At 36.9% G+C, this 23,770-nt stretch overlaps 7 protein-coding genes across 15 annotated transcripts; 4 read left to right on the top strand and 3 right to left on the bottom strand.

Annotated features, from left to right (window-relative positions):
* The first annotated feature begins 25 nt into the window (after window positions 1-25).
* Window positions 26-2,083, top strand: LOC105686571 (N-alpha-acetyltransferase 80). 3 transcript variants are annotated; one of them, XM_012401514.3, is made up of 4 exons: window positions 26-76; window positions 583-690; window positions 940-1,070; window positions 1,624-2,083. In XM_012401514.3, exons 2-4 carry the CDS (start codon window positions 590-592, stop codon window positions 1,947-1,949), a joined length of 558 nt encoding a protein of 185 aa, XP_012256937.1. In that variant the 5' UTR covers window positions 26-76; window positions 583-589; the 3' UTR covers window positions 1,950-2,083. The 3 variants fall into 3 exon arrangements, with proteins under 3 accessions (XP_012256937.1, XP_020708107.1, XP_020708106.1); XM_020852448.2 differs by having other exon boundaries at window positions 59-292; XM_020852447.2 differs by lacking the exon at window positions 26-76 and adding an exon at window positions 312-463.
* LOC105686570 (flavin reductase (NADPH)) lies at window positions 1,987-4,497 on the bottom strand. The gene is made up of 5 exons (XM_012401513.3): window positions 4,269-4,497; window positions 3,766-3,930; window positions 3,410-3,499; window positions 2,970-3,101; window positions 1,987-2,841 (listed from the first exon to the last, which is right to left on the bottom strand). Exons 1-5 carry the CDS (start codon window positions 4,339-4,341, stop codon window positions 2,696-2,698), a joined length of 606 nt encoding a protein of 201 aa, XP_012256936.2. The 5' UTR covers window positions 4,342-4,497; the 3' UTR covers window positions 1,987-2,695.
* Window positions 4,498-4,641: 144 nt separating this feature from the next.
* LOC105686696 (tuberin) lies at window positions 4,642-13,509 on the top strand. Of its 2 annotated transcripts, none has more exons than XM_012401760.3 (29): window positions 4,642-4,852; window positions 5,163-5,299; window positions 5,382-5,581; window positions 5,697-5,900; window positions 5,990-6,164; window positions 6,254-6,454; window positions 6,572-6,713; window positions 6,801-6,949; window positions 7,019-7,191; window positions 7,309-7,477; window positions 7,593-7,814; window positions 7,968-8,238; window positions 8,339-8,463; window positions 8,538-8,702; window positions 8,844-9,009; window positions 9,147-9,343; window positions 9,470-9,586; window positions 9,694-9,875; window positions 9,973-10,189; window positions 10,276-10,728; window positions 10,827-11,007; window positions 11,111-11,306; window positions 11,409-11,595; window positions 11,682-11,891; window positions 11,972-12,141; window positions 12,237-12,588; window positions 12,679-12,819; window positions 12,977-13,147; window positions 13,224-13,509. In XM_012401760.3, the coding sequence occupies exons 1-29, from the start codon at window positions 4,783-4,785 to the stop codon at window positions 13,431-13,433; spliced, it is 5,553 nt and encodes a 1,850-aa protein (XP_012257183.2). In that variant the 5' UTR covers window positions 4,642-4,782; the 3' UTR covers window positions 13,434-13,509. The 2 variants fall into 2 exon arrangements, with proteins under 2 accessions (XP_012257183.2, XP_048507911.1); XM_048651954.1 differs by having other exon boundaries at window positions 8,339-8,457.
* Window positions 13,510-13,664: 155 nt separating this feature from the next.
* On the top strand, window positions 13,665-15,339 carry LOC105686720 (protein canopy 4). Its single transcript, XM_012401812.3, has 5 exons — window positions 13,665-14,064; window positions 14,203-14,329; window positions 14,433-14,567; window positions 14,653-14,817; window positions 14,918-15,339. The coding sequence occupies exons 1-5, from the start codon at window positions 13,962-13,964 to the stop codon at window positions 15,090-15,092; spliced, it is 705 nt and encodes a 234-aa protein (XP_012257235.1). The 5' UTR covers window positions 13,665-13,961; the 3' UTR covers window positions 15,093-15,339.
* Window positions 15,340-15,854: 515 nt separating this feature from the next.
* LOC105686721 (28S ribosomal protein S33, mitochondrial) lies at window positions 15,855-18,218 on the bottom strand. Of its 5 annotated transcripts, XR_001103064.4 has the most exons (4): window positions 17,909-18,208; window positions 17,361-17,732; window positions 16,245-16,315; window positions 15,855-16,143 (listed from the first exon to the last, which is right to left on the bottom strand). XR_001103064.4 is itself a non-coding variant. In XM_012401815.3 (3 exons), exon 2 carries the CDS (start codon window positions 17,713-17,715, stop codon window positions 17,380-17,382), a length of 336 nt encoding a protein of 111 aa, XP_012257238.1. In that variant the 5' UTR covers window positions 17,716-17,732; window positions 17,909-18,208; the 3' UTR covers window positions 15,855-16,315; window positions 17,361-17,379. The 5 variants fall into 5 exon arrangements, 4 of the variants coding, with proteins under 4 accessions (XP_012257238.1, XP_012257237.1, XP_012257239.1 ...); XM_012401815.3 differs by having other exon boundaries at window positions 15,855-16,315; XM_012401814.4 differs by lacking the exons at window positions 15,855-16,143; window positions 16,245-16,315 and adding an exon at window positions 17,157-17,280 and having other exon boundaries at window positions 17,909-18,205.
* A 683-nt stretch (window positions 18,219-18,901) lies between these two features.
* Window positions 18,902-20,636, top strand: LOC105686467. 2 transcript variants are annotated; one of them, XM_048651979.1, is made up of 3 exons: window positions 18,902-19,045; window positions 19,148-19,346; window positions 19,428-20,636. In XM_048651979.1, exons 2-3 carry the CDS (start codon window positions 19,191-19,193, stop codon window positions 19,575-19,577), a joined length of 306 nt encoding a protein of 101 aa, XP_048507936.1. In that variant the 5' UTR covers window positions 18,902-19,045; window positions 19,148-19,190; the 3' UTR covers window positions 19,578-20,636. The 2 variants fall into 2 exon arrangements, with proteins under 2 accessions (XP_048507936.1, XP_012256751.2); XM_012401328.3 differs by having other exon boundaries at window positions 18,976-19,346.
* On the bottom strand, window positions 19,977-23,650 carry LOC105686463 (N-sulphoglucosamine sulphohydrolase). Its single transcript, XM_012401320.3, has 10 exons — window positions 23,515-23,650; window positions 23,160-23,289; window positions 22,930-23,066; window positions 22,635-22,785; window positions 22,305-22,543; window positions 22,095-22,214; window positions 21,774-21,980; window positions 21,491-21,660; window positions 20,971-21,117; window positions 19,977-20,892 (listed from the first exon to the last, which is right to left on the bottom strand). Exons 1-10 carry the CDS (start codon window positions 23,633-23,635, stop codon window positions 20,746-20,748), a joined length of 1,569 nt encoding a protein of 522 aa, XP_012256743.2. The 5' UTR covers window positions 23,636-23,650; the 3' UTR covers window positions 19,977-20,745.
* Window positions 23,651-23,770: the final 120 nt, after the last annotated feature.

Below are 23,770 nucleotides of genomic sequence, written 5' to 3' on the forward strand. Positions count from 1 at the left end.
ACAAAATAGCTAGTCGATCCACCCTTCTAGAACCGATTTGATCCACGACTGTAGGCTATCACAACAAACGTGGAACGTGAGTGTTTACCTTTTTTTGACAGAAATAAATGTTTTCGAACATACCTGTCATTAAAAATGCTGACTAAATTTAACAACAAAATGATAGTTGCTTCAGAAAATCAATTTTTGGGCTACAAAGGAACTGGATAATTCACCGCGACATAAATAATATTCATAACTTTCTTCATAGTTAGATTTTTTTTTTTCTCTAAAAACAATCATCTGTTCCAAGGTAATTTGTTCGGTTTCTCAGCTGTTACTAATTTTAGAAATCTATTCTCTCCCCACATTTATGGATAATACCCAAGATATCTTTGAGCATTCCACCTGAAGATCAATACAAAATATTAGCACATTTTGACCCAAATTTTTTTTCTTCCCTATCCTACATCATGAATAATAAGTACTTGTATAAATCAGCTTATAATTATGTTGAATTTCTCATTGAATTTGGTTTCATTGGATTCCAGTAGATTCATCAACTTTTAACACAGTTCTAATAAACGATTATTATTTTCACAGAGACATTATGAAAGACTACGTGGTAGTTCCACTGCACAAGCGGATTGAGCTAACCAGACAGTGCTGTAAATTGGTAAATGCTGAATGGCCCAGAAGCGAGGTAGCTCGGTAAGTTGCAGTGAATGTGTTGTTTGATTTATGTACTCAATGTTCGATCATACACACAAATTATAGGCTCTTGTGCCATTACGTGAATAATCTGTTACATCATTTTAAAAGGTACTTTTCCTTAATAGTTGATCGTCAGCGTCATATTTCAGAAAAGTAGATCTCTAAGTTAATCAAATCAGTTCAAGACTTCGTAGTTTTATCTATCGTGTCTTTAAACCTGAAAGTTTTTTCACATTTTATTTACAGATTGAGAAGCTTAAACTCTTCGTGCGATAAATTTCCTACGTGTCTTGTACTTTTGGATGATACATGTGTCATTGGACATTGTAAAATATCCTTAGTACCAAATATGTGCGATAGTTGCTTTATAGAATCTGGTGAATATACTTTATCATCAAAATCATATTCATATCTATTAGATTACGCATGACACATCAGTAACCCAGAAATTATTTTTCATGGCAAACTTGTAAAAAACACCGTACATTCATATCACAATCTGATAAACGAACATTTAATCAGGCCTACCTCCACACTCACACTTCACTAAAATATTGCACATGTACTATACACAGTGAAATATATGGTCAAGGGATTAGCCACTTTCAAAAATTACTCAGGATATGAAAGATTTCAGGAGCATGGTTTGGAAAATTGCACTAGCTAGCATAAATAATGCAGCGATTCCATGGGGCTTCATATCTAGAGGATTTCAGGTTATTTTTAGGGGATCTGGGCAAAATTTCATAAAACCTTGGAATAAAACATAATAGCGTTGACTGTTACTTCACAGGGTATAAGTTCATCTCATTGACATTGCCCTAAAATTTGCAGCTTATTTATTTAGATTTATTATTGTTATTGTTATTATTGTTATTATTATTATTAGTATCTTTTTTCATCAAAAATTAATAGATATGGTGATTTCAGTTGTGATAGATCAAAAATACAGAGCACGTGGTCTCGGCACGATATTAATGCGTGGAGCAGAGGAATACGTGGCAAGGCGGGGAATCCTCAAAGTATTTCTATCGACAAAAGGACAAGAGTACTTTTATAAAAAATTAGGATACGACTTTTGTGAACCAGTGAGTTTATATGGAAATACATACGGTGAAAACGATCCTGCTCCTAGTTCAAGCAAATTATTGAAAGAGAGTAAATTGATAGGACCACCTCCACCGCCTATGCCCATCATGAGGAACTCAGGTTTTCCATTTTCAATGACAAAAACATACATGGTTAAAAACTTGTGAACTGTCATAATTATTGAAATCAGAACGCTTATCATCATTATTATTTGTAAATGAAATATATTTTTCTGACTATTTTTATGTAACAAATGAATGTATTAACGATGTACCTACAATATATTATAATTTCTGTACTATTTCCAAGCACTTTGCAAAACCCAATGACACTGTTATATTTATACTGGATAGTGTCTTTTCAGTCTATAATCCTATACAGTGAGTAATATCCTCAATCACAAAGTTGTGAGAGTAACTGAAAGTCAACAATCTTTCTATGTTTTGACGAACCAGGAACTTATTTAGCTTTTTGGAGTGACTTTTATGTTACAGATGATTCCGTAAACAAGTAACGATTGATATAACTTCAATTTACTGATAGTTATATTTACAAAGCTTGATAAAACCCAAAATAATTCAACTCATAGTTCAATTGCACATTAGAATATCTTCACGGTCAACTGGAATGTTGAGTGATTAGAACTGTAAGAGATCTGTTTTGAATAATTTTTGTAGTTGTGAATAACTCAAAACGCAAGTTGGTAAATTTCAACGTTTTAGTCGCTCAGGAATGACGTGTTCTGTTGGTTGATAATAGTATGAATGTGTGATGTTGAACAAAAAGACATAGCAAAGACTTCTATGTTTAGATAACAATATGATTTGTGGTGAGACAGTTCAATAATATTTTGTAGCAAACTTTTTCCTAGGATACAACGGTATTTATAAAATATGACAAACGGAAATGGTGGTTATGAGGAATTTGCTATACCAATTACCTTTTGATAGTGTTCGGGCTGACTAAGACTCTCTACTAAAAACGCGCCTAAATCATACTTAGATATAGCTCGCCCAGCAGATTCATCATATTTAGTTACATATTTTGAGCTTGGGGAATCTGAAAAAAAACAAACAAATTATTACAAATTTATATTACAACAGTTAGAAGACTTCATAAATTACAGCATCAAAAATTCGTTCAGTTTGGATCGACCTATAAATCTCGTATCAACTTCAACAAATTACCTGCAATGTGTGGTGGTAGAACTGCGATCCACTTCAATCCACTTTGCTTGGTAATTTCAAACTGACGTTCATGATCAGCATTCAAATGTTTGAAAATAGCTGGCACCTTTTCAGGCGGGTAAAATAAGAAGGCTGTAATAACAAACACCGATATTTTCAATCATTGTTATGATTGGTAAATCAGATGAAAAAGTATCCAATTTTTTCGTATTGTTCCCATTGTTTTCTGTCAGAGATGTTGGTAAGAATTTTTAGGCTTATACAGTATGTTTCTTTCTAATGATCCTAATCATCAATTTAATTTGAAGTGGTGATTTCAAAAAAAATTATGGATTTTACTGAAAAAACCTTTAAGTCACCGACCACTTTTCAACCACACAAATGATCAATGGTTTCTTGTTTGCATGTACAATGAACAATGGAAGAAATTTCTCACTCACCCGATAAGCACACAGAAGTCACTTCTACCTTGTGCTCTTTCATAGCTGCCACAATGTTTTTCATTCCTTCTGATAGCACGGTAGTGGCCTCTGTTTAAAAACAATATCTTATCAATAATTCAATAATATAGTTTAGGTAAATAATGATATGTTATATGTATTACATCAGTTGGTTTGATCGTAATAACTCTTCAAATTTGGTTTGAAATGTGATATTTGTAGCTGTTCATAAAATTTATGAATGAAAATCAATATTTTATGTTAGTAAAATTTTCATCGGTCATAATGCAATTATTTCTGAATTAAGGAGACATAGGAAATTTCAGAAACCACTACAACATTGATGATATTCTTACCTAAGTTATTTCTTGTACCCAAGATCACAACAACACCATCCTGACCAGATACTGCTTTTGAAACATCTTCTTGGTTGGTTACATCTCCCACAACTATTTGTACCGCATCCTTGATCTTTGAAGGAACTTTGGATATGTCTCTCACAAATGCTGTCACCTTTAGACCTGAATAGATGGAAATAGTTATGAGACGATCAGAAAATACTTTGCTATATGCTTTATAACACTCTGTTGCAAATAATTGATTAGAATGCTAACGAGCCAATGAGACATTGATTAGAGTGGAAAAATTCTAGTCTACAATTTATGTATATGAGTTCACAAACTGAAGAAATTATAAAAATTGAGGTGATATTTTCTTGAAAACGGTCGTGATTTTGTGTAATTGGTAAATAAACAACTTGCATATCCCGGCTACTGCGGCCGGATATAATTACATAATCACACTGCATGATGCTGCTGTAATTTGATGCCGAATCATTCACTTAACTTGTGGCATTTACCTTTCTCCACCGCATGGCTCAAAGCGCAGAGACCGGTGGTTCCTGTACATCCAAAAATCACGATCTTATTCATGATGTCAGTTAGGGTCCTGTAGCTCACTATTTACAAGATATCCTCGATCACAGAGCAACAAAAATTACGTCGTAAGGCAACAAGCTGTCGCTTGCAACTGATGATCACAAATGATCTGAACTAATCGTAACGATCATGATCTATACATACATAGATAGATATGTATGACACGCTGCCGCTTGAAGAAGGGATAAAATCAAATGATTGGTCGAATGAGCTTTAAGCTTTAATGGTTGTCTTGTGAGCTTTTTTTCAAATATCAACTCAAGCTGGTCTCTGTTTTATCAACTAAGTCAAGTCTAAGGGGGCTCCTGTAGTCCTGTCCTCTGCCATTGTGTCTTTTGAGGGGATTCGTTTTTTGACATGTCAAAATTGCAATTCCAATCGCCGATGCCCCGTTTATGTAAAGTTATCCAAGAATCGCTGTAAAGCGTGTCAAAAATGACCACGAAGGATAAAGACAACAAAAATTTTCAGGATAAACTGAAGCAGTTTTTTCGCCTCAACAAAGGTAACAAATATACATATTTCAACTGTAACAATTATCATTTTGTTTCCATAACAATTAGTGCACATCACTTATTTGACATCTTCACGTGCATTCAATTAACACTGTACAAAATCGAAATAAAATTACCTATTCTTAGATTCATGTTTCATGAGCCACGGATTGGTCCAGTAATTTCTATAACCTAAGATAAGATATTCTTTATTCAAAATATTAGAATTAAAAACCATTAAATTCTTGTCATCTAGTTATAGCAGTAAGTTCTGCAACAATTTTTCTACAAACCCTTACAATAATTTTCTACGTGTTATAGGAAACTTCAAAAGTCGAGCCGATGTTACGCTCACTATAGACATTGAAAAGGAGATTGGCCCAGAAACTCCATTACAACACAGAGCCAAAGCAATCAAAGATCTCTGTGACACAGTTCTCAATCATCAATGGGAAGAGGTATGCTAATATCGCTCGTACCAATGATAATGTTTTTGACATTGTCCCACAAAACTAATGGAGTATTGAATTTTTACCTCAGACTGCAGCGGAACGCTTGTGGCTTCTAGTTCAAGACTTATTGACTAAGGACAAGGAAGTACCCCGAGAATACAGACACTTAGCTCTACAATTTTTACGATGTCTTGTGCAAGGGCAATATGGCAAACTTTCCCCAATAATGCGTGTTAAATTCTTCATGGTAGTTAAAAATCATGAGGTACCCGAAGATATTGGACCGAGGTACTACTACATGGAAGTGGGATACTTTTCCTTACATCCGGAACCATCTAAACATTGCCAATTTTATGACTTAGTAGTTCATAAGATGATTAAACAAAACTTGGACTTATTGCAGATTGGAACTGCTGCAGAGTTTGACGGAAAATGGGAAAGACATCATACACTTAGAGGACAGGATAGGACCACTTTTGCTAGATTGGATGCCAACGGTTACTGGAATTGATGGCAAGAGAGGCGCAGAATTCTTATCGCTGCTTGTTAATGTTATAAAGTTTAATTCTGCCTGCATCGATGCAGATATTATTTCGAGTTTGGTACAGTAAGTATCAATAACGATGTTTCACTTTTTCAGATGTGCATTCATTAACTCCAAATCATGCTGGATCCTCAATATATTCATTTTTTCAGATATATTTGCCATCTGTGCTATTGTAGTAGCAGTGCTGAGGTAGTTTCTGGATGTTTGGAAGCTCTTGACGCTGTTGTTTGTTATGGCAATCTTCAACCAGATTCACTGCCCACATTCATTACTGCTCTTTGCCGTAGCGTTAATGTTGAATCTTATTGTCAGATTAGTTGGAAGGTAAGTCAGATTACAATTTCTCAACAAATCATTTCGCATATTGGAAATCCTTTCACAAACACAGCTAAACATTTTACGTTACTTTTCAGATAATGCGAAATTTGCTGGGTACGCGCAAAGGACATTCGGCTTTATGTACGATGTGCCGGTTACTCCAAGATCCGAATGTTCAGAGAGATGTTGGTTTATTACGAGGAGCTGTTTTCTATATCAATATGGGTCTTTGGGGCACACAGAGGGCTCCAAAGTTGAAATGTACTCCTACGTCGGTCCTACCATCTTTTCTTCAGGTATGTATTACTTTTTGAATTATTTATGATATACCACACGAAAAAGTCAGTGGGGCAGGGCACAAAGAGTGAAAATTATTTTTACCATTGAAGTTTAATTTAATACTTTAATTAAAGGCGCTTCAATGCAATCACCCGATTGTTATGTATGAAGTTACTCTTAGCATCCAAAGATTGGTGAATAAGTATGGGGAAGAGCTGCAAGATCCAACCTGGGATAGGATACTGGATATAATAGAGGAAGTTATCACTCATACAGGTATTTCATATCTTCAGTTTAGCTCAGCATATTTCGCAATTAATTCTAATGCATGTACTCATTTTTCATCGGATATTCTGATTTCAGAAACGAGCAGTCAACCAGCTTCAAAACAAGTATCAGTGAGTCTCCACGAAACAATCAATAGTATTGAGAACCTCCTGGATAATGGACATTACAATGGTTGTGTTCAGAGATTTTACGAATTGATCGACCGCTGTTCTAATTCCCGTCCGGTAAGCGCAATTAATATGCTATATAGTAAAAGTTACTTTCATTACCAATTCATCTTTCTTTCTTTTCAGGAACTATCCGTACTGAGATTGATCAGCTATTTATCAAACTACATAAACCCAACTTGTCAGTTATGGTTGTCAAAACTCAGTACGTTGATGGATCGGTATTTCAAAAGTGACACGCGAACCAATATCAGAGTCAAAGCTCTTGACGTGTTGACTAAGGTTATAAAAATAAACAGGTATTCAATTTTTGATCTAGTATTATCTGTAGAATGGAATTTATCAATTATATTGCTGGTGTAGTTGACTTCTTTGACTATTGTGTTCATCCTGGCAAATCGTATTATCGATTACAGATCGAAATATGAAGATGAGCTGATAGAACGAATTGTGATACCACACTTACAGCACATTGATTCGGATCCTGATACTACTATTCGTAATGTTGCGGCTCATTTGCTGGTTGATCTCTGTATCGAGTATGAAACCAAACGATGTTTAGAGATATTGGACATATTGGAAAAGGTATGTTATATCAAGGTTGTTTTTAAATTTTCAAAAATACTTTTTTCCCGACACATACAAGTTGAAATTTGTTGCTATGTGACATAAGTATAAGTCTATGATTTTTATCAAACAGATAATCAACAAACCCTTTTCATCGGAAGCTCCCATAGCGGTTGATTCAGATGCAAAGGATGTGAAAACTGCCGTGATCGGAGTCATAAATATAATGACTGTGAAAATGTACCAATTGCCTTCAAGCCACGTAATACGAGCTTATAAATTGTTAGTCAATCACTTGGAACAGCACTACAAAGAACCGACTATATTTTACAATGTATCCACCATCAGGTATTTAGTAAGTAGTTATTTCGGTTTATCATTGCGAGTTTATCGTTACATGAAATGTATCTATATCTTATTTAGCAAATTTCCAAATATGATGTATTTACCCACTGGTACATACAAATATTCTCACATTCATGTACGAGCATATTGTTTTCTATCCCAGATATTCGAGGCTTTCCTGAAAATCCGCGCCAATACTCACTATCATCTTGGCTATCCCGACGCTAACACTGGAATCGTAACACGCTATAGTCCTTATTTGGTTCTGGAGCATGCTCCGGCTGATAGACTTGGAAGCAATGCTAGCGGAGGAGGTGGAGCTAGTCCTCCCCCAGCCAGTCCTGCTCCAGTACAGCATGTCTCATGTCAGATTACACACATGTCACTCGCACATGCTTGTAAAGCTGTAGTCACATGTCTCAAGCAAGAAAAAGGTGAGTCTTCCATCTTCCATCGGATTTCAAACAAATCGGTATTGCGTGACAAATCCAATTGCGTTGATTATGTCCTGACTTAATTTTGTATGCTTGCCAGACTGGCGGGTTCTTCAGTTATTACTCAAAGAAATGCCTCAGGTCATGCAAAACAGGGCACTTATTCTTTCGAGGCATACCAACGATATTGATTGTCTTGCAGCAGCCTTATGCTCGATGGTAATGGTAAGAACTTTTGGGGTAAATTCTTGTAGCTAGTTACTTGAATCAAAAATCCAATAAAACTATTGGCTTTCCAGGTCAGTGACAAATCTGTGCGGTTACCGGAAACACTGTATAATACGCCATCCAAATTCACGATGTCTGAATTCAGAGGATTTGTATTTCCAGTACTGGCGTCATTGGCATCGTATCATGCACATCTCGAGCCAAACTTGCAACAGAGACTTATAAAATGTTTAGAGGTAATATACTCTTCGTTTTTGAAATAGCGTTGGAATTGGGAAGAGATAGCAGAAATAAGTAGAAGGGGAAAGATTTGTGATTGTTAAAATGAAATTTATAATAACATGTACTCGATAATCCAAAATCATTTATGAATTCAGCTTGGACTTACGACAAGATGTGCAAGTCAATGCGTCACTAGCCTCACAACTTGTACCTTGGAAATGCGTGACGCAATGAACAAGCTTCTATCGGAGGTGCTGTTAAATCTTTCAAAAATCTCAGCAACCGTTTATATCGCTATTCCAATACTTGAGTTCCTGTCAAGTGAGTATTCACCCCATTTTGTCTTTTGGTATTATCTGGTTTTTTATGCAAACTTGGCATTAGCGATCTTAAAACTATAGAAATGTGGAGTTCGTGATTAATTGTAAAAAATATATTCGTGTGTCGATATATTACAGCACTCACAAGACTGCCTAAAGTATTTGCCAGCTTTATTGGTGATCAATACATGTCCGTATTTGCCATATCATTGCCATACACAAATCCGTTTAAATACAACCACTATACGGTATCTCTGGCTCATCACGTCATAGCTGTGTGGTTTTTGAAATGTCGTCTTCCATTTCGAAGAGATTTCGTCAAGTTTATCACAACTGTGAGTTACTTTTTCACACGTGATATTCTCATTTAATGTGACACTTCTACAGAGACATAAATAAAAATGTTGTCACGGACACATGGATCAATTTCTGTACCGTACTTACATATTACATTCTTTCAGGGATTGAAAGCGAACGTGTTGGTTCCTTTTGAGGAAGGTCATTTAATGAAATCTGACTTGAGCTTAATCAATGAAGATTCATCGAGTAGAAAACGAAGTTCCAGTTTAACAGAACAGGTTACATAATTGACAACTTTATCTAGAACGATGACATGCTCTATCACAAAATTGTCCTATGACATATCTAAATTTTTGATTTATGGGACCTAAATTCATGATTTTAGGGTAGTAGAGGGCGCAGGGAACGCCCTATAATGGCTAATCGTATGATAGGTGAAGGTCGGGCATTGGATTTAAAGCCACAAATTGACGAAGCTCTGATGACGTTTCATGTTGAACTAACCGAAACGTGTATAGACCTTATGGCTCGATATACATTTTCAACTTGCTCTGCATTGCCGAAGAGGTATCTTACACCTATGGACGTATTCAAAAACTAAAAGCTGATAAAGACAACAAATTCATAATGATATCTAATGGGACTATGACATAATTCGTTGTAGACTACCGACGGCTGAATTCCTTCTCAAAGAAGGTCAATCGATGACCTGGCTAGTGGGTCATCGATTAATAACAGTGACAACAAGTGGATGTAGCAGTAAAGCCATGCGCAATGGACTATGTGACAATTGTTGGGTTGCTTGTAAGTTTGATTCTCTTCCTCCTGAACATAGTTCGAGGTACGCGCAGTCGTCCCTACAACGTGCATCTAGTGGAGAAGTAAGTTTGTTTCTTCATCCTCTGATAAAACTGCAGCTAACCGAAATCGGTCAATTCAACATTGCATGTAACGTTATAATTGTTAGGGTTCAAAGGATGAAAATAAACTTGCGAGACAATCATCGATTGGACATGGCGGCTCTAATACCAATACGACGTCGAATTCCCCGATTGAAGAATCAAAGAAATTACCTGAAGAATCCGATGTTCCAAAGTTGGAATTCCCTAGTGAAAAGTCTGACAAAGAATTGACCGAGCCTTCAAAACTGGATCAAATACTTTCCAGTGAAAAACAAGAACATATTCCATGTGCTTGTTGGTGTCAGGGTTGGGCAGAAATTTATGTGAGGAGACCAACGGGTGACATGTCCTGGGTCATGAGAATACAGAATTCTATGCAATTCGAAACATCTCCTTTAGATTTCCCAGTCAATGATATAACTACATTGTATATGCCCACACCGCAAGCAACAACTAACAAAGTTCAAGAACCAAGTTCTACTCACGGTCATCAAGATATTCAAGACGACGATATTCGGGTAGGGAATCGATTCTCACTGAAGATTTCTTATTCAGTCCACAGTATTCTGTATCTATATGCGTCAACATCAGCTGATTATTCGATCTATCATTGCAGGATATACTTGAAAACAATCTTGCGCAATTGAACGTAGAGCCAGAAGGCGGGCTGTTGAAATCTGTAACTTCATCCTCAGTATCATCAGGACCAATCGCTATTCCAGGCTCTCCCGCTCGACGGAGTCCTTCACGTCAGAGTTCACGCGATAGTCTTGAAGGCTTGGAAGAAGGCGACGAAGGTAAGTCCGAGAAGCCTAACGATTTCGTTAAGGCCGGCGAGGCTACATTTTTTTACGCGATACTCCACGCCTATATGATGAAGCAAATATCTGTCAATTCCAGATTTGAGGCGCTCGAGAAATCCTGTAAGGAGATCTAATTCTAGTCCCGAAATGAGTGCAAATTGGAAGAATCCTTTCCTCAACAAAGATAAATTAGTTCTTCAGAATGATCGGGATCTCAACACGACAGATCCGGAGGGCAAGCTTGATCCCGAAGTGAAAAAGCATACCAAGACTACGTATGCCAAAGATATGAGGTATTTTGTTCGAAAGAAATCGTTATCTACGGTGATGATTTAACTTCATCTCATCCTTCAATTTGAAGTTCAATTACCCAAATTAAAATATTATCATGATAGAGTGAGCTGCGAAGCAATACCAGAGGAGATTTCTGGAACAGGGACAACTCCGCCGATGTCGGAAGGCACTGTTGATCATCCAACTGGCCTACGTTCACAGCATTCATATCCTGGTGCCACTCAAACAACGCAAACGTCCAATATTACGACGAGTAATACCGTGCCACCATCACCGACTGCAACACAGGTATACGACTTCTACATTTATTCAATAAAACATTACAATGATAATTCTGAAACTGATGAATTTTCATTTGTTGCATCCGATGATAGGCTCCTGGGAATTTTCTTTCCCTCCAAAATAGGGGTACTCCGATACTATCCGGTGTTCCATCACAGATGCAGGCTTCTACTGGAAAACCGCCGCAGTCTCCCACGCAGCTTTATTCGCGACTGAGTATTATCCATGATTCTGGATTGAAGCAATCGCCATTGGCTATCGACACTAAACCTCCCATTGGCAGAAATCATCCCGTTGACAAAGTTAGCCAATAATTTTGTTCAGCGGAACGATTGGCAAACTACATTAAAATATTAATTGAGCACTTTTTCGTTTGCTGCAGAAAGACGATAGACCAGATCCATCAACTTTACCACCATTAACTTTCCGTGATCGGGGTCACACAATATCAGTAATGAGTCCAGTTAAAAAATCTCGCGGCGAATGGGACAATATTCGTCGTGGGAATTCCCCACGCAGCAAAGACCCTCCTCGGACCGGAATAAATCCTAGGTAAACGGCACGCTCCCCGTTAACCGAGGTTTAATTCTTCGTCTATCTTTGGTTCACCCTTAATTCTTATTTATGATTTTTCAACTCTTCCACAGCTTCGTCTTCTTGCAGTTGTACCACACCGCTCATTTTGGTACAACTGAGGAAAAACCATTGTTAGTTTCCCAAACAGCAGCTGTGCAAAGAGCCGTTAAGGTTTTGGACGCGATTCCTCCTTACGAAACACATAAGATTGGCGTAATATACATAGGGATTGGTCAGGTATCAAACGAAGTAGCGATTCTTGGCAATCAACACGGCTCATTGAGATATGCAGAATTTTTGCAGCGCCTAGGGACTCTTATCAAATTGAAAGATGTTGATTCGCAAAGTATATTCCTGGGAGGGCTCGATCGAAATGGTGAAAATGGGAACTTCGCATACATTTGGCAGGACGATGTTATGCAGGTTTGTTTTAAAAATTCTTTCATCTAAGATGTATATGCCGTAGTAGACGTCAGATTATTAAGCCAATTCACACGTAAATTAACTTCATAGGTCATATTTCACGTCGCTACATTAATGCCAACCAAGGAAAGCGATCCGCAATGTACTGGCAAGAAACTACACATTGGGAATAACTACGTTAACATTGTATATAACGAAAGCGGCGAGCCATATAATATACAAACTGTGAAGGTGAATCTTATTCATAAGTATAATTTATGCATTTTTATGGACTTTATATTTTGTTAAACTTTTCTTTTTCAACGTTTTGACCAAGTCGATTACGATTCTGGAATTCCATTGCTATGATCAGTGGTCAAAAGCTTCAATTTTTTCTTTTTTTTTACAGGGGCAATTCAATTATGCCTGTGTTGTTATTCAGCCTCTTGACCATGGGACAAATAGAGTCACGGTCCAAGCACGAGAGGAGCTTGCAGAACACATTGGACACAGCGAACCTAAGATTATTTCAGATCAAAATCTAGCTATTCTTGCACGTCAACTCGCCCTTCATGCCAATGTGAGTTTCCCATATAGCTGATCCCATTTTTCAAGAAAATTAAGACTGATTTATTTACTGTATCTTCATTTGTTAGCTTGCCTCGATGGTTTCATCATCTCTAAAAACCAAAGGTCATAATCCCTATGCCTCAAATTGGCTCGAAAGACTGCGTCAAATTAAACGGCTGAGAATACGTGTTCTACAAGAGTCTGCCGCCAATAATCCCGACGGACCATCTGATGATTTGTCTCCAAGATCGAACAAGATAGTCCACATGGATGACTTTACAGAGTACACCACATAATTGTTGTTCGTATAATTTGTACTGATATGTAACTGAATGAAAAATTATGTTAAATATATTAGTCTGATACTCAAAATAATTCTTATACTTCCTTCTAACAAGTTTGATTAAAAACGTAATGATGATTATTTTTATGGTAATATAGCAAATGACACAGCTGATCCATACTAATGAACTGTTACCGTCTTGTTATCTGTCAATGGCACATTGTATTTGCTGAAACAGAGCGTGGGACTAAAGTAAAGCGTGGTCCAATCGTTTCTACTCTCAACCGTCCAATCATCTTGCGTTTGAGATAATCAACAACACGTTGTGTTTACGTCTCATTGGTTAAGCATTGTGTAGCGAAGCAGTCTCCAGAGGTTAGTTTGACTTTTGACACTGACAGTGGTAATCGAGCCGGTCTTACACCCTTTAACTCTACTCAAACCGATGTACGCGGTGTAGGATTAGACTTCTCTATTTTACCTTCGAATTGTAGAATAATTTATTTATACAAATATCAGAACAATTTGAAAATTATTCGTCATGTACAAAGCACGTTCATTAATTGCAACACTCCTTATGATACAACTTGTTAACGGTGGCATGGAAGAACAAGAAGGTGTTAAATACGCCAATAAATGCGAAGGTGAGTGACATCGACTTATTTTTATCGAACCCAACTGAAAATTTGTAACAACGCTAATCGTTTAATACATCAAATGTAATTGACAATCAACTTCCCACATTTTGTGACTCTGATCATTTACTAACAAATTTGTTGCAGTATGCAAGGTTCTAGCGACGGAGTTAGAAAGTCGATTAGAGGAAACAGGAAAATCTCGGGATGTATTAGAAATTGGTTACTCACTCGATGATGTAGCTCCAAAGAAAAAGAAAGAGTATAAGAAATCGTAGGTAGATTATTGATTGTATATAATATGCACAACATTCATGTCCAGTACAATTTCCAATCATGGTATTTGCAACTGGGTTGAGAGAACCTTATTTTCACAGAGAACTACGATTAGTCGAGTCACTGGATGGGGTCTGCGAAAGAATACTTGAATATAATATTCATAAAGAAAGAGAGGATAGTACCAGATTCTCCAAGGGGATGAGCCAAACGTTTAAAACTCTGCACGGCCTAGTGTAAAGTCTATTTATTCTAAGACTAAAAATCATTAAGATGCCCTGCTTTAAATAAAAATCAACTTTTTCCATCAATTTTCGACAGTGACAAGGGAGTCAAGGTAGACTTGGGTATCCCTTATGAGCTATGGGATAAGCCGTCGGTGGAGATAACTACTTTGAAGACACAATGCGAGAGCCTATTGGAAAACCATGAATCTGATATCGAAGAATGGTACTTCGATCATCAAGGGAAAATTCCACTGATCCGGTAAGCACAATTTACAATTAGGAGCTTCATCAGATATTCACTGTGACAATAAGGATCAATCTGTTTCCTTCAGCAACTCACAAATTCTATGTTATTGCAGGTATCTGTGCTCGGACCGTGCATTAAAAGGACAAGATGATGCCTGCTTGAAAGAGAAAGGTGAAACTGGTCGACCTGCAATTGAGCAGAAGAAGGACAAAAAGAAAAAGAAAAGTTCTCATAAAAACGATAAAGAGGATCTGAATAAACCAAAAAATGCCAAGGAAGAATTATAAGAATAATGGAAATAGCTGTAAATATAATATTCGAGGATACTCTTACCCAAATGTTAATCATCAATTATTTCTTACCATTAATTGGATAAGATTATCTGATCCGAATTTTACAACTTTTATTGCACTGCCCACAAAACACAGACCCAAACTACTAGGCAATAACTACGTATCCAATTATATTGTGCCATATTTACAGTCGCAGATGACTAGAACTCTCATTTTATAATAAATCATGTTTTTTAGCAAGTATACTGCTTCATTTCTTTAAACCATCGCATATAATTTATGGATGGGAACCGAGTGATTAGTAAAAGATGACCCAAATCTAGTTTGTGATGAGTTGTTTTGTTAGAATATTCTAACAAAGCAACATCACGAATAGACTTCATTTTCTTTTTAATAAAATAAACATGTCAATGTTGATCATACTAGTGCTAGGCTTATTGCAATGTGGAGGAGGATCCATTGGCGCAATTCTACGTGGAACTAGAGTCAAGAGTGGTCAGTTCCCCTGGTTAGTTCAGTTTCAGACGATAGTACCTTGTGGTGGAATATTAGTTGCCCCTGACTGGGTTCTTACTGCAGCGCAATGCGTTCAGTACAAGAGAAACGTATGTGCAAACGCTATTTGATCATGAATTCCTCTCCATATTTACTTTTTTGTTTGCTAGTCACATTCTTTTTGATGAATAATTCATTGCTTTTTAACGAGGTTTCCAAGAAGTGTATATCAAAATACACTAATAAATGAACATAGAAAAATTAGATTTACCCCTCATTATTCAATTACAGTCTATCACTCTGTATGCCGCCGGCTTGAATGGCACAGGATCAGGGCAAACAGTGAGCATAAAAGCTACGTACATATTTCCGCAATACAAGGCCTACTCCAAGATAAATGACCGCGAGCATAATATCGCTTTACTAAAATTGTCCCAATCGTTTGATATCTGCGATGATACGGTACAACTAGTAGCTGTTGCTCCAGTTGCTCCAAACAATGATTATAAAAATTGTTTGATATTTGGATGGCAGAGTTACGTTGCCCCATCTGCGAAAGTTTTGGCCAAGCCGATTCAGTACAGTCATGTAATTCCAAATACTTGGATATTCTGTATGAACATATTCAAAGGCAACATTAGCTATACCAACGTTTTCTGCGTGATGACGGAGTCAGAAGATAGAATTGCAGCCTGTGCAGGAAATCCTGGATCTCCAGTGGTCTGTGAAGATCAATATCATCGAATGATTCTTTTAGGAATTGCATCCTGGTCGAATTTTTCACTGGAATGTGAGGGCCTACCTACATATCTTAGGGTCAGTGATTTCAGGTAAAACTGGTATTTTCAACAATAACTATATTTCAAGAGATGATCAATTCTTTCAAAATCTGTCTTGCCTTTGATACAGATCATGGATGTACGATTTGATATTAAATGATAAAAAGCTGGAAGAATGGGATAAAGGTAGCAAATACAGTAAAGGAACCTGTGAATATCGGGGTCACTTCGGAGGTATGCTGTCTGAAACTGATACTCGGAATTATTCCCATTTGTCAGTATCAGACTACCAACGGCAAACTAATCACAGAACAGCGGTCGATGAAGAGAGGGTGAATAGAATATGGCAGCCGTTGAAGTTGGAGCAAGAGGATCATCTTCAAGCATCTACATTTAGCGTATTGAGATCCTCAGACAGCCCATCAAAAGTAGATAATTTTCCACCTCTAACGAATGGCTCTAGCAGAGGTTCTTTGGGATACAAAATACCATCGGGCATTTCAAAAGAGCAAGATGACACTTTGAAACAATATCAAGAGGTGGGCCAAGGCCAAAGATCATATGGTAGAATAGAGGACATCAATTCCGCATTTTCAATAGGTAAAGGGAAGTCTAGTTACTTAGATCGGCCAAGTACAGCAGAACCAACGATGGAAGATTTGGAAGCGGAAACTAAAGTACAAGTAGATGAAGATTTGAGTGACCCAGACTTTGCAATATCTCTAGATGACGAGTATTTCATGGGTCGAGCAGAGTCCTTGCACGCAAATTCCAGAGAAAAAAGTCTTTTTATAAACCTTGTTATTTCATCTTTTGTCAGTTGTATCGTAATATTTTGATAACATTGTACCAAAAAAAAAACCAAAATGAAATTTTCATTCATGGTTGGATGGATTGTTGTTTAAAAACTAAAATAGAAAGCACTTAGAAGTATACGGTTTTTTCTAGTAGGAGAAATTAAGAACAACCATTGAATATAATTTCTCACCTTTAAATCTACTAGGTAATTATTCTTTCTTGGCTTCTTTGCGTTGTTTCACAGGTTTGACTTTGCCACGCAACGCCCTGAGACGCACCATTTCTTCTTTGAAATCTTCATGTTCGTCTCTGAACAAGCCATAGTAACGAAGATGTCTCATTAATTTGCCAGTCTCAACGTGCCTTGGGTAATAATCAACGATATCTTTTCGTGTGTTCAAAGGTGGAGCACTGAACATCTTCACGACCTTCATTGATTGTTCATTTGTAGTACGAACTACCTCTCCAAATATTCTGTTCCTTAGCCGGTTCATTCGCATCGCATAATTAGATGCTACTTTAGCAAGATCGACGTACCGTCTCATTGTTTCTATTTTCCAATCTGTGGAATGTAGACACATAAAGCCCTCATTCAGATAAATGCTAGTAAAATTACACAAAGCTGAACATTTTGATCTATGTACATACTTTGATAGGTTCAAACAATTTTGAATAGCTGTTTAATTTGAATAAATACATCTGATCATATCTCATATGTGAGTGAAATAAAATACGTACAATTTCAACCTCGAGGTATAAAGAGATTGCAGCATATAACGCTGAGTGTTAGATCACGTGAGGTGTAAAAAGCTAAAATCAACCAAAATAGTAGATCTCCATATTTTTATGGGTTACGTTCGCAGAAAATCTTTCTAAGCTCTATGCTGTTCCGTAGCTTCCTCATATGGCTCGGTATTATTTCGACAGAAGCGCCATCGAGATTAATTGCAGCGACAAAACTAAATAGATTTAAATTTACAGAAAAGAGATAACACATTCTAACTACAACATTCCAGATTTATTCCCAATTTTTTCCTGATTATTTCCCATTTTTCCCGATTTATTTTCGATTTTTTAATGAATTGTTCAATTACCCCATCTTCCCCGCCGAAAAAGTGACAGGCAGCGCCGAGTAGCTTTACATCTGCCCGCGGAACTTGCGTGAACTAAAATTCCAAGTTTCTTGCCCCTTGATGCACCGAGACCCGCCTTACAGCGGAGGAGTCGCGTGTGATGCGGGTCTCGGTGAGTCAAGGGGCAAGAAACTTGGAATTTTAGTTCACGCAAGTTCCGCTGGCTGATGTTAAGCTACTCGGCGCTGCCTGTCACTTTTTCGGCGGGAAAGATGGGGTAATTGAATAATTCATTAAAAAATCGAAAATAAATCAGGAAAAATGGGAAATGATCAGGAAAAATTGGGAATAAATCTGGGATGAAGCTGGGTTGCATTTCTTGGCACTCTGATGATTTTTCTTCTTTACCTTGACGTGTGTGACTCCACGCGCAACTGACGTTTGCAGGTAACCTCCCAGATCAGGGAAGATTGAGAGAATTCATTCATAATCTCTCATCGAGATGAATTGTAGCGTCAAAGTGCAGCGTTGCAGCCTCAAAAAGCAAATAGATAATAGTAAATGTGATTTGTAGTTAGAATGTGTTATTTTATTTTTTTTAATTTCAATCTGTTCAATTTTGACGCTACAATCAATCTCGATGGCGGTTCTGTCAAAATAATACCACGTGACTACACGTGACGCCAAAAATCTGCGTCAAGGGTCAGCATGAAATTGCACCTTTAGGTTGGGTTATTGGAAGTCGTAATTTTTAACAACCCGTATGACGTGGTGTCGGTGTAGTTCCCTTCTTTTTAGCAAAGTGAGGCTTTCAGAAGCTAACTTTCTACAAAGAATGGATTATCAAAATTGAATGTATTCCATCTGTAACCAAGTATGTGATCATTCATACAATCCTTTGCAGCTATCATGTGGGGAGTTCAGCTACAGATCATTTGTGTTGTAAAATGTGTAATCTGATGTCAACTTTACGTAGACTGCAAAAGATGCATTCGGTTGTATTACTTGGCGGTATTATAGTATGCCTGATACTAATGATCCAAGTAAAGCAGATATATGAAAATAATCAGAAGCACTACAGATTCTTAGGATACAAACAATACGTTAGTATTGCCTATCTGAATTATAATTTAGTGTTCCACATTATGCCCGTGACAGTTCACCCCTCCACTCTTGTATTGCAGATCGAAGAAATCACAGCTGAAATGAATGTTGTTGAAAGGTCCGCTAACAAGTCTTCTGCTTACGTTCGACAACTCAACGAAGCTCTTCTCAAACACCGAGACAGAGAAATCAAGAATCTTTCTCTCCCTCGCATGACTTTACCTCTGTAATTCGTGTACTTGAGATATTGCACTTTGTGCACACAGATTGAGTTCAGTACGATCTATAATAGTGCCAAAGATATTTTGAGAGATGAATTACAAGAGAGCTAAGCATTATTATAGAAAAAAATCACTGGTAGGAATGTTTAAATCAATGTTTTTCACACATGCTATTAGATGTTGGCGTAAGTACATCTCATTTTATAACTGAACTAAGCCAACTATTGTCTCAAGGAAGTAGGATCCATGATTTTTACTGTTACAGTGTACTAGTTGATGTTGGTATTACAAGTTGAATTTCTTCCGTATGAAATAGTATCTAAGTATACCGCAGGTGTCAATCAGTTTAAAAAATATCCATAAACTGGAATGACTTTTCCATATCATTGTTGATCTGACAATTATGAATGGATCTTAACTTTTTTTTATTCAGAATTGTCGAGCGTTTTTTCTCCATGGTACATTAATTCCTTTTGTTTAGTTTCTCTTCTTTTCTTTTTCGTTTCAAGATGGTATCAAACTTATTACAGAACTCGCATACTTTAATATTTCTTGTCATGATCAAGTTCTCTCGTAATTAACAAGAATAACTTGAATAATTGGCCAAAATATATAGTTATCAAATTACAAAATTACCATCAAACCTCATCATTGTAACCCCATGACATTCATTAGGACGGTTGAAAATGAGAATCAGCCTGAGGAAATTGAATACTTCAGCCTTTTTTTTTGGAGGTAGAATCTGGTTAATCTCGGTCTGTGACAGTGACCACAAAGAATCCTGTCTCTTGTTTTATAAACTTGCCTTGTGAACAGTGTAGCTTGTAAGCTTTACCTAGAAATTATGGTGCTAGAGATTGTTTGGGCTGGTGGTTTGGTAGTTGTCGAATGTGAAGATTAAATGTACAGTATCGCAGCCACCAGAAATGGCATACAAATAGTTCCATACCTAGTTTTGCTTTATCGAATGAATAGATGAGAATAACATAGAAAAATTATCATAGCAAACTATGGAAATGTTAATAATAATATCTTGAATAACTCATATTAAATTCTTTACCAAGATAATATCTAACGGTCCTTAAGTTTGACGCTGAGTCGTACTTGTATCCCAGTGTCCTAATACAGTAAATCTATCAATGATTTTCTGTAATGGAAATTCTTGATGCTTCAGTTATCAGTTGAAGTTATCCAAAGGCATGCATCGAGGATGGTTCTTGTAAGCTCCAACAGCTTCAAGTACCCCATTTGGAGCACAAAGCCAAGGATCACGTGTTTCTTGTTGCCAGTTGAATAATCTTATTTTCAACTTTGAAAATACATCCTGAAATAAGTGAAAAAACAAAAGATGTATAAACTTTGCGTGTGTCGCTCATATCATAACTATATGACGAATATTAACCTTGACTGATGGCTTAAACGCTATATTAGTTAGCTCCTCAGGATCGTATTTTAAATCATATAATTCCCATTCTGGTCTGTTATAATATGATTTCAAAGATTTATACCAACGTAAAGGCTCTCTACTTCGTGTACGGTTCAGAAGGTCCTGTGAAAGTAAATATTTAAACTTGATGTTAAATGATGTACGAAATGGAGTGTGAGCATCTTTTTAAACATGTGATCGGAATTTATGGATCACTCTGTAATAATATTATAACTGTGATCCGACAACGACATAAAAACGAACGACATCACCTTTCCAAATATCTGCTTTAACTGAAATCAAATGTTTGCGACAGGTTTTAGTCTAGATGCTGTGTCAATATACTTGAAAATTAAAGGCAGATGCTGGAAAAATAAGACTCCAAATATAACTGTTTTTGTTTAAAAGAAAAACTTCAAGAGAAAAGAGTTGTATAGAATTGAAGTTTGCAGAATGACGAAAAGAGTAGAGAGTGACATTAGACAAATTTAATTACCTGGAAGGACGGTGAAAGATAAAAGTCTTGATCGATCGGGAAAGGCATCTTGTAATTAAGATTGTGAATAAGTTTGTATCGCTTTGTTCTTATTGCCCTCATGGGATAGTACATCGTAACTTCGTGATGTGTCTGACTAGCAAATACAGCTGCGTCAACTTCATTTGGCTCTAAAGAGAAAAAACATGAAAAAATTTTGGAAAATCTTAAATAATACTCACACCGCAATTTGACATTCTTGAAAACAGTATAGTAGGTTGAAGCATCAAGAACGGATACGAACCTTCAACTAAAAGGGAAATAAGAGATTTCCCTGTACGTTGAAACAAGGGTGTTACATTGTTGTGATCAATTAGTTCTGATCTATCAGAAATATTAAACCAGTCCAGAACAGTTGGTACAATATCCAGTAACGATGTCATACTGTATGTTACTTGGTTCCTCCTTGCTTTGTGGAATGGCGAAGATATCATCATCGGTTCTGCCATGCCTGTACCATAACAGCCAAAAATTGAGTACAATAACTTTAGTTATACTAAATATGTAACTCGATATTTACGAATGATTATCAGATTATGAATCAGCACTATTATTCTGAATGTACCTGGATCGTACAGATTAGTTCTGCCGCTAGGGAATGGTATACCGTTGTCGGAGGTATAGATTACAAGAGTATTGTCGGCAAACCCAGCATTTCTGAGCTCCTTTAATACAAGTCCCACACCTATTTGAAAATTTTAATTTCTCATTACAACTATAACAAACGTTATACTGGGGAAAAATAGGTCCGATGATTAATGTTGGCTAAGTGTACCTTGGTCGAGTCTAGAAATGGTAGTGTACTGAGCTGCTAAATCTCGTCGCGCAGCTTCTGTGTCTTGCACAAAGTAAGGTAGCTGGACTTGTTCCCACTGGTAATAAATAGGATTCCAATCAGGAATAGTGCCCATACCCTCTTCACCGTTTCCAAACTTCTCGCAAAAATTACCATATTCTGGATTTGTATGTCCGCAACGGTGGGGATCATGAAATGCGATGTATAGAAAAAACGGTCTGCAAATAATAGCATGTAAGGATGATTCAATAGATGGAATAAGTCTCTCTAAATCGTTAGGTCGATCGATCAAGAAGCGAGAGCACTCACTGAGATTTGTTCTGAGAAAGAAACTCTCGAACAAGCAGTTTAATTTTCGTGATGTTACGCCCAACTTGAAGAATTGAACTATTCTCCTCAGTGTGGGAAAAGTCAAATGGGTAAACATCCCCGGGTCCAACATGCTTCTTGCCAATAATACCTGTTGAGAAAGATCATTCTTAGATATATCTATGAGTTATATTCACTGGGTTGTAAAGAGTGTTGATGTTTTATTTATTTAAGTAATTCGATAGAACATGCTCAGTTACCTTCAACAATATTAATGGACTTGTATCGCGCTCACCTGTCCTGATATTGTTCTGCCTCAAAATTTTAGGTAAGCTTTGGACATCATCAAAGGAATTGAAATGGTGTACACCTTGATGAAGACCATACATTCCATTTGCATGACTTGGGAGACCAGTAAGTATTGTCGAGCGACTGTAATAATTTTTATTCATTTAGTGACTGGACTCTATTGATATTGCAAAAACTTCGGATTGATGCTGGTGTGTACAACTTAGTTTCACATACCTAGGTGAACAACTGCTTACTGAAGTGTATGCATTGTTGAATATCAGCCCATTTTTTGCAAGATTATCCAAATTTGGAGATTGGCAAACATTGTTTCGGTAAGATCGCATTTCAAATCCTCCATCGTCGGCTGTAAAAAGCAAGTGCCTGATGTATGATGAACAAAAAATGCATTTATAGATAATATAATGTCACGATTAAAATACTTTTGGGAAATTCAAAACAACGGCGGGAAGATTCAAAATCCCTCTCGAGCAATTGTTTCAAAAGGGTATCGAAGTTGATCGATGTTTCTCTGTTTCGAAAATGGTTTTTAAACTAGATTTAAATATTCAAATTCAAGTTTGAATTTTACCCAAGAGTAGTAAGACGTTCCTAGGTGTCGTAGCGGAGTATGGACCGGTATATTCATCCGCAACTATCAGAGAAATGAGAATAGAGGCTGCGATGCAAATAAGAATCTGCACGCGTGGCATTTTCCAGCTGCAAATGACGTTTGCAATCTAGATTCGCTGATTAACTTCTCCACGTAGCACCAGAACGCTGTTTAACCACCGCTGGAGATCTATACTTGACCCACAAGTTGTCGGAACCTTTCAAGCTGTTAAACC

Source organism: Athalia rosae, chromosome 3 (assembly GCF_917208135.1).
Source record: "Athalia rosae chromosome 3, iyAthRosa1.1, whole genome shotgun sequence".
NCBI classification, from domain to species: domain Eukaryota; kingdom Metazoa; phylum Arthropoda; class Insecta; order Hymenoptera; family Athaliidae; genus Athalia; species Athalia rosae.